Source organism: Carassius gibelio, chromosome B6 (genome assembly GCF_023724105.1).
Source record: "Carassius gibelio isolate Cgi1373 ecotype wild population from Czech Republic chromosome B6, carGib1.2-hapl.c, whole genome shotgun sequence".
Classification (NCBI taxonomy): domain Eukaryota; kingdom Metazoa; phylum Chordata; class Actinopteri; order Cypriniformes; family Cyprinidae; genus Carassius; species Carassius gibelio.
In genome coordinates this window covers 9883415-9898436 of record NC_068401.1, presented here as the reverse complement: position 1 = coordinate 9898436, position 15022 = coordinate 9883415, and the positions used below count along the sequence as shown (strand labels likewise).

General features: G+C 36.8%; 1 protein-coding gene and 1 long non-coding RNA gene across 2 annotated transcripts in view; both read left to right on the top strand.

Moving 5' to 3' along the window:
* Window positions 1-554: 554 nt before the first annotated feature.
* Window positions 555-15022, top strand: part of LOC127959626 (phospholipid-transporting ATPase VA-like) — a 53233-nt gene continuing 38765 nt past the window's right edge. The window contains exon 1 of the mRNA XM_052558908.1: window positions 555-1293. Within this exon, the coding sequence (XP_052414868.1) occupies window positions 866-1293 (428 nt within the window). The 5' untranslated portion in view covers window positions 555-865. The remainder of the gene's footprint in view (window positions 1294-15022) is intronic.
* LOC127959627 (uncharacterized) lies at window positions 6293-10642 on the top strand. The gene is made up of 6 exons (XR_008154280.1): window positions 6293-6499; window positions 6618-6696; window positions 6827-6908; window positions 8244-8395; window positions 8572-8661; window positions 10258-10642. It is a non-coding gene; the product is annotated as an uncharacterized LOC127959627 (long non-coding RNA).

Sequence of the window (15022 nt, the reverse complement as noted above, 5' to 3'; positions counted from 1 at the left end):
ATAGTAGACACCGATACTGTTATTGCCATATTTGTTAAGTTCCACAGCTCTCTGTTGTCCTCCTGACAGTAGTTTTCATGCAAATCTCTGTTTCAAGTTGTTGCGGTTTTTTATGTTCAGTTTCATAATAGCTTCATTTCAACATTACTTGCCTAACTAACAATGAATGCAGAAATCTGACTGCTACGGGTCAGATCTTTAAAGCCAGACTATCTAGATTCTAGTTCATTTCTTACCCTTCTGCTCTTTATCCAGATTCAAAGAGACATGTTAGTCAAAATGATACTAAGTGAATAAGAGCATATTTTAATCTGTACAATGAAAGTACTGACTGACGCGGTCAATCTTACAGGTTTCTCGGTTTCTCTGAATTTACAAATGGAAAAACTTTTTCTCAATGGTAACGCGTGGCACTTCCAGTTAAGTTGTTTCATTGGTTGGTGGGAGGAGCTTTATTTGCGTCGGCGGTGACGTTCTTTTTTGGACCTCCCGTGATTGGCTTGTTTTTTTCGCCACGGCCTGCGTAAAACAGCGTGTACAATCATATGGATGGACTTAAAACCAGGACTTATTGTCTGTAGGGTTTTCCTAATGATTTATAGAGCTAAAATGTGTAACAGCGCGTATGTATAATCGTTCGGCCCTGCCTTAAAGCATCTTCAGCTACTAAGGGAAAAAAAAGATGCCGCTGTAAAACTTTTCAGTGCTAACGAGAGAAAAGGGAGAGAACTGACACGATGGCAGAGGACGATAAAACAGAGTGAAGAACTTTTCTCACGGCCCTTCGTCATCAAGGAGGACCAGCATGATCACATAGATACCATCTTTTGGTTTAAGGAAAAGAGTCAAAAGTTCTCGGCGAAGTATGGCGCAAGAGACCGGAGAGTCTGAAGAAACGAAAAGTAACAAAGTGAAAAAGCATAAAAGAAGGAAAAGCAAAAAGGAGAGCAAAACCAGGATTGTACACGCCAACATTTTGTATGATCATACCAAAGGGGTGGATAACCCCAACAGACACTATGCAAACAATAAGATCAAAACCACAAAATACACTCTGCTTTCTTTCCTACCGAAGAACCTCTTCGAGCAATTCCACCGATTTGCCAACGTGTATTTTGTTTTCATAGCATTACTGAATTTCGTGCCTGTGGTCAATGCTTTTCAACCGGAGTTGGCTCTTGCCCCTGTGGTTTTTATTTTGTCCGTTACCGCTATTAAGGATTTATGGGAAGATTACAGACGACACCGATCTGATAAAGAAATAAATCATTTGGATTGTCTCGTTTACTGCAGGTAAGCACGTGCTTGAAAACCAACACGATACAAAGTGCTGTAAAACCATAAGTCTTTTTGATTATTTTTCCTGGTCGAGAATGGTCGCAGATGCACTTCTATGACACGATTTTGCTGCTACTAAGGACCTGTGGGCCTGTCTACCTGTTGAACGAGGAGCCTCGGATGTGTCTCATATCTACCTAAGCGATAACATTTTGAACAGGCACCGGCTGGGGTCCCTTCTTTAAAGTTGTAATTATTGGGTTTATTTCGTCCCTTTTTCACACTGCCCGTTAGTGTGGTAATCTAATCTTCTGAGACTTCATTATGATAGGCCGGTTTAGCGTTCTTATTTGCATATTTTGACATGTATAACGTTTCCCTTCATACTTTGATTTAAACAACATATGAAACTTTTCACTATAATGCATCAATATTTACTGATTGAAGCAGTGAGTCAATTTCTGACTGGTTGTGTGTTGCTAAACAACTTCCAATTAATTTCTAGCATACTCTTTGAATGCCTTTGGCCACTCAATTTGACGCTGGGTTTAATTAACCCAGGGTTAAAGTGATGCTCACCCTCCTTGAAAAAGTGTGAAACTGCTTACCTAGGAGGGAGGGAGTTTAGCCTAGGGTTAAATGCAGTATGTAAAAAAGAAATGCGGTCTAGGTTGGCAACTCGCTTGATATATGATGCTCAAGTTGGGGAGTTTGGGTTGTGGTATTAGTGTGCTGCCTTTATTTTATATTTTGCTACATTTTGTTGAGTGAAACCTCTCACACCACATGACACCCATAATAAGCACATAATACTGATAAGCGAAAGAGAAAGACCAGTGATTGAAGTTTCATACTCTGAGTAAATAATTGCTGTCGGAGTGGCTGATATGATTGTGCATATCAGGCCTCAGTGTCTCATGAATGTCTTCTCTAAATTCCAACAAGTTTCTTGAATATTTAGCCATGGTTGTCTTTGGAAATAAGTATAGGCTTGGTATTAGGTATGTTATTAAGTGTAGCTGATGACCTAGGTTAATATATTTTATTCACTTGGTTGCGTTGAGTGCAGGGTTCTTGTAGTAAGCTAAAACTTAAAAATAAAACCTCTAAATAAAATGGAAAAAAAAATACTTTTTTTATTTTATTTATTATTTTCATTCGAAATGGAAAAAAGACAACCTATCTAATTCAAAATATAAATAAGATCTAAAGTACTATATCTATTATAATACTAAAACAACATGTGGGTTTAATTTGCTCATTCTGTCAATTAAGTCATGGGTATATAATTTCAAACGTAAAAAACTTGAGTGAATGAAGTTATTTTAACAGTCATTTTAACACATCGGCATTATGTGACAAAAACATTAGGCCTAACCTTAATTGTGAAAGTGTCTCAAATTATCTAGCCCTGAAGATTAGCTTAGTTTCTGATCAAGATAGACCGTTTTTGCATGCTGTTCAAGTTCACTTTGTCCTTGGTGATAAACACAGTGTGCTCATAGTGTTCACCTCCATCCAATTGAGCTACAGCTCCTTTAGCAGATAAACAGGTCAGGAAATTTCATTTTGTACAGAAATGAAGGACGTTGTCATGCTTCTCCTGTATTCCCAGTAAAAAAAAAATGGCCTTGTTTGGAGATCAGCCCGTCTCTCATCTGTGTTTTTGAGGGCTTCCACTTGTTTGTTTTTTTGGAGTCAGAGAGTCAGTCTGGAGACTGTATTTCTTGATGAAAAGCGTCTCTGTCAGCCATGTATCAACTCTGTCAAAAGCCACAGTGTTTCTCCGACTTCACAATCTGAGCTTGTGCTGTATCAATGTTGCTCTCAAGGGTTGGGCTTGATTGAATTTTCTCAAGCAAATGACTCTCTTTAGAAAACTGTTCCTGTTGCTAACAATGCCACACTGAATTACTGTAGATTGAATTCGCAGAATGATGTCATCCCAGCTGAACCTGATTTGACCTTTTAATATGATTGCAAAGTTTGCCACGGGAACTCCCACCTGAATAAGTCACCGGTTGAACTTTAAAGGACATATTTTCAATTAGTGCTTATGAGTCTAAATCATTCCAAGTGTGATTTGTACAATGTGACCAGACACTCCTCTGGGTTTACAGGATGTTTCTGTATCTGAGCAATGTTTTCCACGTGTGCGTGGCATCCAGGCACCACACTCTAACTACAGACATCTGGTGCTAGTGTCATGTTACCTGATGTTATTGAAATAACCAAGAGATTTAATAGCTTGATATGGGAGATAATTTATATACTTTCTGAATATAAAACGGTTTGTCGTTAGACAACGCAGCGTTGTGTGCCTATGAAAATATTTGGTCAACATTTTTCCATTTTGTATTATGTTAGTGCAATGATGTAAAAGTGGATAAAATGATAAAGGAATGTGGATATTGCAGAATTTCTTGTCTTTCATCATGCCTTGCATATTGCCTCATCCATGGATTAAATGTCTGACTGCACAAAAACGTCGAAATAAAAATTATAGAAGTCTTTCATTTTAAGTAATGTTGATAATATTATGGACCATCTTAAAAGTGATTTCTCAAGCTTTCTAGGTTGTTGATTTGTCATAAGGTGGATTTCCATCCAAAGTTGCGAATTTAACTTGTGGGTTTTGCAAAACATTTGCGAACAAGCACCGTTTCCATCCATCAAGTCAAAGAGAACATAAATCATCACTTCCTGATAAACTGAACTAATTTTGATAAACATCAAAATTAAAAGAAATAAACATTTGAAATATATCAGTCTCTGTGTAATGAATTAATATACAAGTTTCACTTTTTGAATGGAATTAGTGAAATAAATAAACTTTTTGATGATATTCTAATTATATGACCAGCACCTGTAATATTGTATCAGCGTCTTGTATCAGCAGCATCTTAAAAGTCCTTGGTTTCATTTTCGGAAGGAGTCTGTTGGTTAAGGCCAAATGTCACTGAATCTGATCGCTGATTGCTCATTTTTATAAGTTCAGGCTCAAGGTTTAGACTCTAGTCTCTGAGGACCTTGACATTTTACTGTAGCATGAGACTCACAGAAGGCTGTTTAAACAGTTGGACTGCATGAATCCTGCAAGATCAGCAAAAACCCTTCTGTATGTCGTAGGATGTGTATCGTATTCTAGTACAATCAATATGCTGAATATTTTGTGTGTGCATGCGATTCTGTGTGTAGGAAAACCTCCACCTTTTGACCTATTTATGAAGCGCAGAGGATGCAGGCATTGTCTGTGAATTCTTGTTATGAGTTGCTCTTCTATTTTGATTTGTTTGTTCATATTTTCACCATCTTAAATATAAATTAGAGCCTTGCCTGCCAAGCCATAACATTTCTGTGTTTGCTAATTGGCTGTGCACATGAAGGAACTTGGATTTCATTCTGTTCGGACAGAAAGGGTTATTTTGGCGGGGACCTGTACAAATGAAGTTCCTGTTTAGCTTGAGGGTAAACAGTGCTTGGAGACATATGGATGATTTGTTAACATTGCAGGGTCTCTGAGATGTCAGCACTCATGGTAGATGCTCATGTAGGGTGACAAGAAAAAGGGTTATGCAAGATCAGGATACATACTGTGTGGATGATGCATTGAAATGCATGACATTTTTTTTTTTGATGTTGCAGCAAAGACCAGTTGTGAGCATTGTGATGGGGACATCTTGAATCAGTGCTGTTTTCCTTTCCTTTTATTCATGAAAATTACTAAAACCTTCATAACCTGCCTCTCCGACAGTTTGACATGGCCTATTGTATGTGTGAGAGCACTATCAAGTGTAACTCGTAAAATAATGCAAGTAATTTTTCAAGAGAGACAGTGGGATCAGGAAGACAATAGAAATGTCTAGAAAGCGAGTGCGTCCCCTCCTTTCCTGTGTTCAGCGGGCAGCAGCAGGATCAAAAGACTCTCTTTTGTGTTTCCTGCTGCTCTTTTCAAATGCTTACAACAAAAATATCGCACTGTTTTTACGAAAATCTGTTTAGATTGTGACATAGTTTCCTGGGCTTTTTTGATATCAATGCTTTGTTTTGTTTTTTCCTGTGAGAGTTGTGAGCAGACAGGAAGCAGGAACTCAAGGAATTTTGAGCTTTTGCAGGGTGCGATGGCTCACGCTCTTTCAGATGGCTCAGGTTTACCTCAAATATTCGTAAATCTCTGGTACAGGTTTAACGTGGATATCTGTATTATAGAAGCCCTCAACAAAGACCTTGGCTGTAGTATGATGGTTGGTGTTTTAGTTTAATTTACCAAGATTAAAGGATATTAGTCATAAAATTAGGGATGTAATCGTATTAATTTCTTATCTTGATTATAGTTACCAAAATTATCACAGTTATTAGTATGATCATGGGTGGCACTTACTACACAGAGCCGTAGTTCGCTGACAAGCTACGCAATACCACACCATAATCGCAGATGAATCGCATGCAGTTATGAACACGATATTGCGTAGCTTGTCAGCGAACTACGACTGTATATTAAGTGCGGCTCCATCTGAAAGCAGGTGATCGACATTTACTGCTAATCACAGAACCAGCTTTACTAAAGAGACAGGCATGACAATCACATGCCATTAATCGTGCAGCCCTAATGCGCTGGAAATGTTTAAAAAGTACTGACACACAAATCGTTTCACCAAGTGTTATATTTAAATTAAAATCAAAAGAACAAATATATAAAATGACTTTTTGTTTGCATAATCACTAAAACAGTAACATTACCAATGATGTCTTCACTTTTATAGTTAATACGTTAGTTCTGAGCAGTGCATGTTTACTATCTTACATGACATTTCAATGTATTTTTTTATGTCTATATGTACATGCACTGTAAACCCTAATGTTGTAATTAATAAAGAATTCAAGTTAACATAACTTCACATTACTTATAACACAAAGTTTTGCCATCAAAACTTAAACAGGTGTGTTTAAATTACTCATTGGCAGTAAAAATCTTTTGAATTAAGATTTTAAGTGTTATTAACTCAGAATTTCCATTTATTTAAATTATTCGTACGTCTCTGTTTAAAAATGATTGGTCGCGCTTGAAATTCTGCCTTGACAACAGCGCCGATTGGCCAATATAACACAAGGCGGGAATTGTTTGTCGAATTTGCTGAAGACGCAGCACTGACTGCGGTTCACAATCATTTGCAGGAACACCTGAAAGAAGAAATAAATAATACAGTTTAAAGTTAAATAGGTAAGTAAAGGTTTAAACGCAACGCATAAATATACACACGTTGTTTTTTTATTTCCTTATACGTTTTATTGTCATATTATTTGCATGTTGAAAATACTTTTCCGTTTTACTCTGGCAGCGGGCCAGCTGCACAAGCAGCCAGACAGGCGTTAAAGCAGGCGGGAAGAGAGTCGTCGTGAAAGACCCAGAGTACGCTGGTAGGTAGAATAATGGAAAAATATATATTTAAATTTTGCTTAGTTGCCTTTGAGTATTTTCGAGTTATAAACACGTTCGTGTTACCAACTTTCTGTAAGAACATCTGAATTTCCCGTTTTCCTCCTGTAGGGACAGTAACATTAGCAGGCAGGTGGTTATGAAGCAGACGAGGAGGGGGAAGAGTCGAGGCCACAGGAGTAACGTTACGCTGGTATATTTTGCTTTATTGTCTGCTATGTTTTATTTTATTTTTTATACAACTGGACTTAAGGTATAAATGCGTTTAAGTTAAAATCCCCTAACTTCCAAACATAGCCAATGTTTTACAGACTAACTTAACGCTGTTGTTTACAATAGACCTAAGCGTGATATTGCGGCTTGAACTTCGAGAAAAATCTATTTCCAGACACTGAAATGTCTCTTTGTGTAATTTGTGAAAGGACGTTTCTTTTATTTGTTGTAAAATTGGGCTGCCGCGTGAATACTGACTTATGCCTAACGTTAATCGTTATAAGAATTTCTTTGGCCGGTATGTTACTAAAAACCGCAGACCTTTTCCTGCCTGCGACACATTTACAGAGATATTATTAATTAATGAATAGTTATGTGCAATGAAATTATATGAAATGATAGGTCTATGCAAGAAGCTAAACCTCATATATTACCTTTAATCCACAGCCTCTGCAAACAAAGCTGAATTTGTTTACTACAGTCTGGAACAGAAGCGTAAAGATGTAACGTATATCAAACTTTGGGAATCTGTCAATCTTCCCGATTTGAGATCACACATGTGAATGTAATTTTGCTTTTTTTAAACGGGTTGCAAAATTAAGGATAGCAGCAAGTATTATTTTGATGAACAACACAACAGACCCATCTCCTCCTGACAGCCTGGAGCACAAGCACCCTGATGTGTGATTTATTTACAACTAGCAGGATGTGCAAAATGGTACTTGCTACTATCCTTGATGCTGCAACCTGTATAAAAAGTAAGATTGTTCACATGAGTGATCTCAAATTGGGAAGATTGAGTTTTCACATATTCCCAAAGTTTGATATATCTTTACACTCGCACTCCAGACTGTAGAAAATACACTCAGGGCTGTTTGTACAAGGTAAAGGTAATAATGTTATAAATAATGTTGCTTGCATAGACCTATCGTTTCCTTTCATAAGACACAAATATATCATCAGGAATCACAATTATTGATTTTGTTTTGCTTGTACACGTTTTTTGACAATCAAAGGGATGGTTACAGTTGACTTTCATTATATCAATAGCCAAAGACAACAGTTTCAGCTAAAAATCTCCCTTAATGTTCTGCTAAATAAAGTCGCCCACATCTTGGATGGCTAGAGTGAGTAAATTGACAGCAAATTTGTATTCATGAATGAAAAATCCTTTTAAATGTAAGTAAATAAATAATTAACCTTTTTTTAATTAATACATTTTTGTACCTTTGACTGGAATTAACTTGTTATCTTAAAAAATAATCAAGCACACCATGCATGCATGTTGTTACTTTCCCCTTCTTAATTTTTTCAGGTCTACGTGGAGTTTAATAGGATTGCTGGTAAGATCTTGAAAAGGGAATTTTACGAGACCCTTGACCAACATAGTACATGGCTCTTGGACATTTTCAGAGCCAGAACGGGAGTTGCTGGTCAGCTCTTGATGAACCTTCTGAAGCAACAAAGGTTAGTTAGAAGTCCCAATAATTTATCCTAGATATATCTTAGAAGATAGTAGATTGATTCTTTATAAACTGCAATATAGACTTCATAGTTGATCTCTGATTAAATGTTTAAAGGCTATAATAATGTATTATTATCAAGTGGTTGGATTTAATAAAATTTAATTTTTTTCACACAAGCTATCAGAGCCAACTGAAACTGAACTTTGGTGCTTCAAGGACTACCCCTTTGGTTTGGAGATGACTCCTGCTTTCTTTAAGATGTGTTTGGTAAGTGTTCCAAGGAGAAAATGTCCAAAAGGCACCCTCTCACCCTCTATACACACTCACAATCTCGGTCATTCACACACACTGTATCAATCTAAAGGGTTAATTCACTCAAAAATGGAAATTCTGTAATTCATTGACTCACCCTTGTGTCATTCCATCTTTAAGGCACAATAGATTTTTTTTTAATGATATTCTGTAACTTTCTGTCCCTCCATTGACATCCAACACAACTACACTTTCAAGGATGATAGGAAAGACTTTGTTGCAGTACTCTGTACTACTGTACTCCAGTGGTTTAACCTCAATTTTATGAAGCAAAACGAGTGCTATGTTTGTGCAAAAAAAACATAATTTACCAGTGTAATTGTTTATCTGCAACGCCCGTTCAAGACAGTATCTCATATAGCACCACAACGTGTGAGTTTTGTATTCATGTGAGAGCAGACGTAATTGCGTGACCGTGCATTAGAGATTATATTTTTTTATAAGTTGTACTTTTTTTTTGTTTTGTTGCACAAACAGATTACTTGTGTAGCTTCATGAAATTGAGGTTAAACCATTGGAGTCACATGGATTACTTTAATTATGTCTTTCATACCTTTTTGGACCTTGAAAGTGGTAATTGAATTGGATCTCTAGTATGGAGGGACTGAAACCTCATGGGTTTCATTAAAAATATTTTAATATGTTCCGAAGATGAACGTAGGTCTTTCAGATGTGCAACGACACAAGGTTCAGTAATTAATGACAGAATTTAACATTTTGGGTGAACTAACCCTTTTAGGTTGATATTGATGCAGTGTATGTGAGACATCGTGTGAATGTGTAATAAAAAATGAAAATTCTGTCAGTAATTACTCACCCTCATGTTGTTCCAAACCTGTAATACTTTCGTTCATCTTCGGAGCACAAATTAAGATATTTTTTATGAAATCTGAGAGCTGTCTCACTCCTCCATAGGTTTCTATTGTAATTGTAACTTGCCGGCCCAGAAAGTTAAAAACATTGTTAAAATAGTCAAAGTGACTACAGTGCCTCAACCTGAAGTTTATCAAGCGATGAGAATACTTTTTGTGCGCAAAAAACAAACAAAATAACGTCTATTCAACTATACATTGTCCTCTTTGTTTCTCTGAGTGAGTTCAAGTAGTCTAACAGTGCAGCACTTCTGGGTTGTACGTCAGAACGTAGGCTCACTATTGGCCAGCATCACACACATGACCAGCGTGAGCCTCCGTTCTGATGTACAACCCAGAGGCGCTGCGCTGTTACATAACGTAACGCTACGCTTGATAAATTTCTGGTTCAGCCACTGTGGTCACTTGTACTATTTTACATGTCTTTACAAACTTTCTGGGCTGGCAAGTTTAAATTACAGAGAAGCCTATGGAGGAGTGAGACAACTCGGATCATCAAAAATATTTTAATTTGTGTTCCGATGATGTATTACTGCGTTGAAACAACGTGAGGGTGAGTAATTACTAACAGAATTTTAATTTTTTTGGTGAACTAACCATTTAAGTTGCACCTTTTTGAAATGTAAATTAGCTTGCATGTATGTGAATTAATTTTCATTTGTTAATGTTTTTTCTCTAGATGTCCGATGATCACCGCTCAATTCTTTATGTGCCAGTGGGGATTTTGATAGTTGAAGATGGGACAAGATGGGTCTCCCTCTTCGATTGGAATCGTAATCGAGGGAAAATTAGTGATGGACAATCTACATGACCTTCCTGAAGAAGCAATGTGCCTTATGTTCGGACTTCTATATGCATTGCACCTGAGTTACCCAAAGTCACTGGGATACATGTTTGACTTCATTCAGTGGATTCTACTTTCCTTGGGGCAGAAAGACCTGCAGCCTAAAACACAATCGTTGGCAAACCAGCTGTTTGGCTAAAATCGAGAAATTGCTTGGCGCACTTTTAATTGCAACACATTTACATTAAACATGGTCTTTTGAAAATGAGACTTAAAAATATGAGCTTAATGTTTGTTTGTTTTAATGTGAGTGTAATGTTCTGTAAAAAATGTAAGATTACTGTTAAACATGAGCTCAATATTTTAAAGTGACTTAAAAATGCAGCTTGCTGTTAAAAATGTGAGCTTAAGTGCTATTCAAGTGTCTAAATGTGACTTAAAAATATGAGCTTGATATTAGTAATGTTTCTTAAATTAATGTAAGTGTATAAACCAAATAAAGCTGTTAATGGAAAAACAATATTTGTATTAAATCATTAAAACAAGTAAACCATATAAAACTCAAAAATTTAAGTTAAGTCTATTTGCCTTTTTAAGTTATCTGTACTTGAACATTTAAGTTAATTCAATGAAGAGACCAACATTAGGTCAACTCAATTGAATTGAGTTGTCAATTTTGCCATTACTCAATTTTACTTACGCAACCACTTTCCTCAAATCATTTGAGTAGTCTCAACTTATTAGGGTTTACAGTGTGTTTGATAATTTGGTTAAAATGTGGCCTTTCTGCAGCTCAACTAAAATTAATAAATATGTTTGAAAAAGAACATTTTCTGACTGAAACACGAAATACTGAAACTGTGTAAAAAATGTGAACTTTTCAAATAATCATTGCTTTTGTTACAGCAACAATTTAGCAACCACAGTTTGCCATTTTCCTCATCGGCTCCCTTGAGACTTCTGTCCCACTCAGTTTTTCCATGCACACTAGTTTCTGTCAATGATTCGAAGGCTTGCTTTGGGTGGTCTGACTCTGTTCAGTAATTGTTTTTCTTTGATATTGGATCTTCAGCTTTGGCTCTGATGCATTATTGGCTTATATGCATGGGACAATTTGGATTTGTAGGAATGGTGTATACCAAAATCTGATCTGCCTTTCAAAGACCGACCTTTGCTTTCTGTTGAATAGATACACCCATAGAAGCTTTCATTCTGCTGAGCAGTTTGTTTTCTCTCAGAAGTCTTGTTTGTGGACCGTTTCCACTTTGTGTCTCTAGAGGAAATGACCTTAAAGTTCAGTTCCAGTGGCCTTATCTGTAGGACTGTGCTAGAATATTAATCCATCTCAAATCCCAACTGTGTTTCCTGGCACATTTCTTTCTAAATTACTTGATGTTAGTGTTAGTTATGCTGCTGGTGACACAAAGGGTTCTAGAGTATGACCTCAAACTCCAGATAAAAACAATCGCTCTCTCCACATGGGGGTTCATTGTACCATAGAACCAAACTCTTGTATTTAGAACACCGTATAGGGAAATGGCACATATATTGTGTTTCCTTCATCTGGTGAATGCTTATTTAGGGATATAGCTGTGCTGCAATGCCCTACTTCACTGTTTGTATATTAGTGTGAATTCATTAGTAATACAGAACGTTACTGAAGACATGGGGTTAGACATGCATTATTTAGTAGTTTTATAAATAAGGGTTTATAAATAACTTGGTCATATTTTCCTCTAACCTCACTTATCATGCTCATCTTTATGCCAAAAGCAGCCATTTAGTTTAGCTTTTGTCGTCTTCTCTTTCTCACCGAGTTAATTCACTTGTGTCCAAAATGTGAACTAGGACCCATGTTTTCAATGATACAAACTCAAAATCAAAGATCTAGAAATGGAAGATACACACACTCATCTTAAAAGAGCACATAGTAGAGTTCATCCTCAGGGCTGTATGTGCTGTAACTGTCTGGACATGAAGCAAAGCCTTTCACGGCATCAGAGACACTATAAAGACCTTATTCTTCAGAATGCTCAAATTAAACTATGCAGCCAAGTGTATTGAATTTTTTTGGCTTGAAGGGTTAAAGAAAAAAATTATATTTCATTATGCATATAAATGCATGTTACAGATCTTACTAAATCATACCATTAAAATGTTTCTTTTGCATTTTATTGTGCAAATTATATTTGAACAAAATGCAATCTGTCGAAAATAACCCTGATTGCCATCACAATACAGAAAAGATCTGTTGCTACTTTGGTTTTATTGTGAACTTGTTTTTAATAAGAAAGCTTTAAGGACTGTTAGATTTGCCCTGCCTTTGATCTTCTTGTGGAATTTTGTTTAGATTTTGGCCCTCTTTTCTTTAGTTCTATTTTATTCTTTGTGGTTGATATTGTGTGATGTATGTTTTTGTTCTCTGCATTTAATAATTGAAAAATATCTCTCACGGTGATTTGTATGCAGTACGTTGTGCTTTGTTATATTAAATATGTAAATAATATTTGACCTTCAAACGTCTCAGTCTTTAAAGATGAGCTCTCAGGAGAGACATGGAGCGGCATCATCTTCCTCCTTCCTCCTCCTCATCTTTACAGACTGAGACGGTTGAAGGTCAGATATTATTTACATATTTAGTAGTACAAAGCACGATGTATTGCATACAAATCAGCGCGAGAGCTTTCCAATATGTGCGCCACTTAGTGACGTCTGTACTTCCCAGTCAGAGAGCACCTGTCCATCAAAAGCTCACTATCCAATCAGAGTAGATCATTGTTAAGCCCGCCCCACGAGAGGTTTGTGTCAAAACACCAAACGAAAAACTTCAAACCGTAAGCGAAATCTGTGGCAATGCATTCAGAATCCACGATTAGCGAAAACGTATCTTTGAAAAACATTAACAAAGAATGAAGCATATTTGAAGAGCCTGTTAAATTTGTGTGACTGAGTTAATTTTTTTCATTTTCATTGTGTTTTTCTTCTTTTGTTATGGCATATTTTTGATAGTTTCTGAAAAAGTTACGTTCAGTTTTATAAAGTTTTGTTCATTTTTATTGAAGCAAATGTAATTCCATACAAGTCGCCTATATTATTTGAACGCTTAAGGTTTCATGACATCACATCAAAGAATTTTAAATTGGAGTTTGGTTACTTTTAGTCCATATACCTGTAGCTTTGATAACTTTTAAACAAAGATCTAACCTGAAGCTGAATTGTTGATTTGTGTGCTCATGGTCATCCTTGTTTACAAATGTATTATCTCACTAATCTTAATTCTCTCTCTCTCTCTGACTGTTTTTTTTTTTTCTGTCCATGTGTCATTATCTGAGTTATGTATGTTTACAAGCCAGCGCCTCCTCCAAATCCTTAACTTTCAACAGTTTTAACAGTAACCAGAATTAACCAGAATTAGCTAAACTGTGCATTATCAGTGTAACATCCTCATGTCCACCGTGGTCTGCCCCTGCTTCCTCTCAGTGATATGTTTATATACTTAGAGCTGGATGTTGTCCGACCTGTTTAACCCTCAAAGTCATGTGCCTGTAATCAGTAGTACAGTTAAACATAGGTTCAGAGTTGATTTTAAGGTGAAGTATGTAATTGAGATACCGCGAAAATATGAGTGGTTTTGGCAGTTTTTTTTTTTTTTTGTCATTTATGCGTCTTCCTCAAAAGCACTGCAATGAGAGACATATCATCCTTGGGCCTTTGACAACAACCCTTATTGGATTTTTCCTTTGGCTTTTTCCATTGGCTTTTTTTTTCCAAAACATTTTTAAATATCTTGAGCTTGTGTTAACCACAGACCTTATTTCAGACATTTCACCCAAAACCCATTAAAAAAAAACCCATTGATGAAACCGGCTTACAAAAATACATTCCTGCAGCGCTCTATTGTTTGCCAAGAGACTCAAAGAAACCTGGTGGCCATCATTTCACCTCTCCTCCTTTGCCATCAGGTGAATCCTTCTCCTTCCTCTTAAACCATGGAGAATTAGTTCTTCCTTTACTTTGTACAACTCTTGAAGCCAAGTTTGTGTAAGAGGTCACCCTACATTCCCGCGTGGCAGTAAAAGAGTGCTCTTATGTGTAGAAGGGCGGGAAAAGAAACAGAAGGAAGGTTTGTTCAGCAGCGGCGTTCAGAGAGCCAGAGTCCCTGCAGCCATGTTTGCCAAAGCCCTGTAATATTATTTTTGTCCTCCTGAAATAGGCGTCATGTTGCCCATCATCTTAGGCCAGCACCATGAACACTAACCTCCCAGTTTTGAACACAGCGCAGTTGTGGTTTGTTTATTGTTCAGTCCTGTGTGGAGTTTGTTTGGTCTTGTTGTTTTTCGCTTTTACTGCTTACGGATCCGTTCACTGCTATGGCAGAAAAAACAACACCAGCAGCAGAGGCAAGTGTCAAAATGCATTTATGCTAAATTAAGCAAATTGAGAAAATTGAACATTTTCTAGAGCGTTATTTTTAAGAGCACAGTTCTCCAGTGTAAGGGTGCTCCAATCACGATCGGCCGATCGTTAATGCGCATCTCGTCAGTAAAGCCGGTTCTCTAATCAGCGGTTAATTACATCAGGTGCGTGATTTCACACAGAGCAGCTGTTACTACACAGAGCCATTTGTTAATAGAGAAGATGCGCAAATCCACTTCATTTT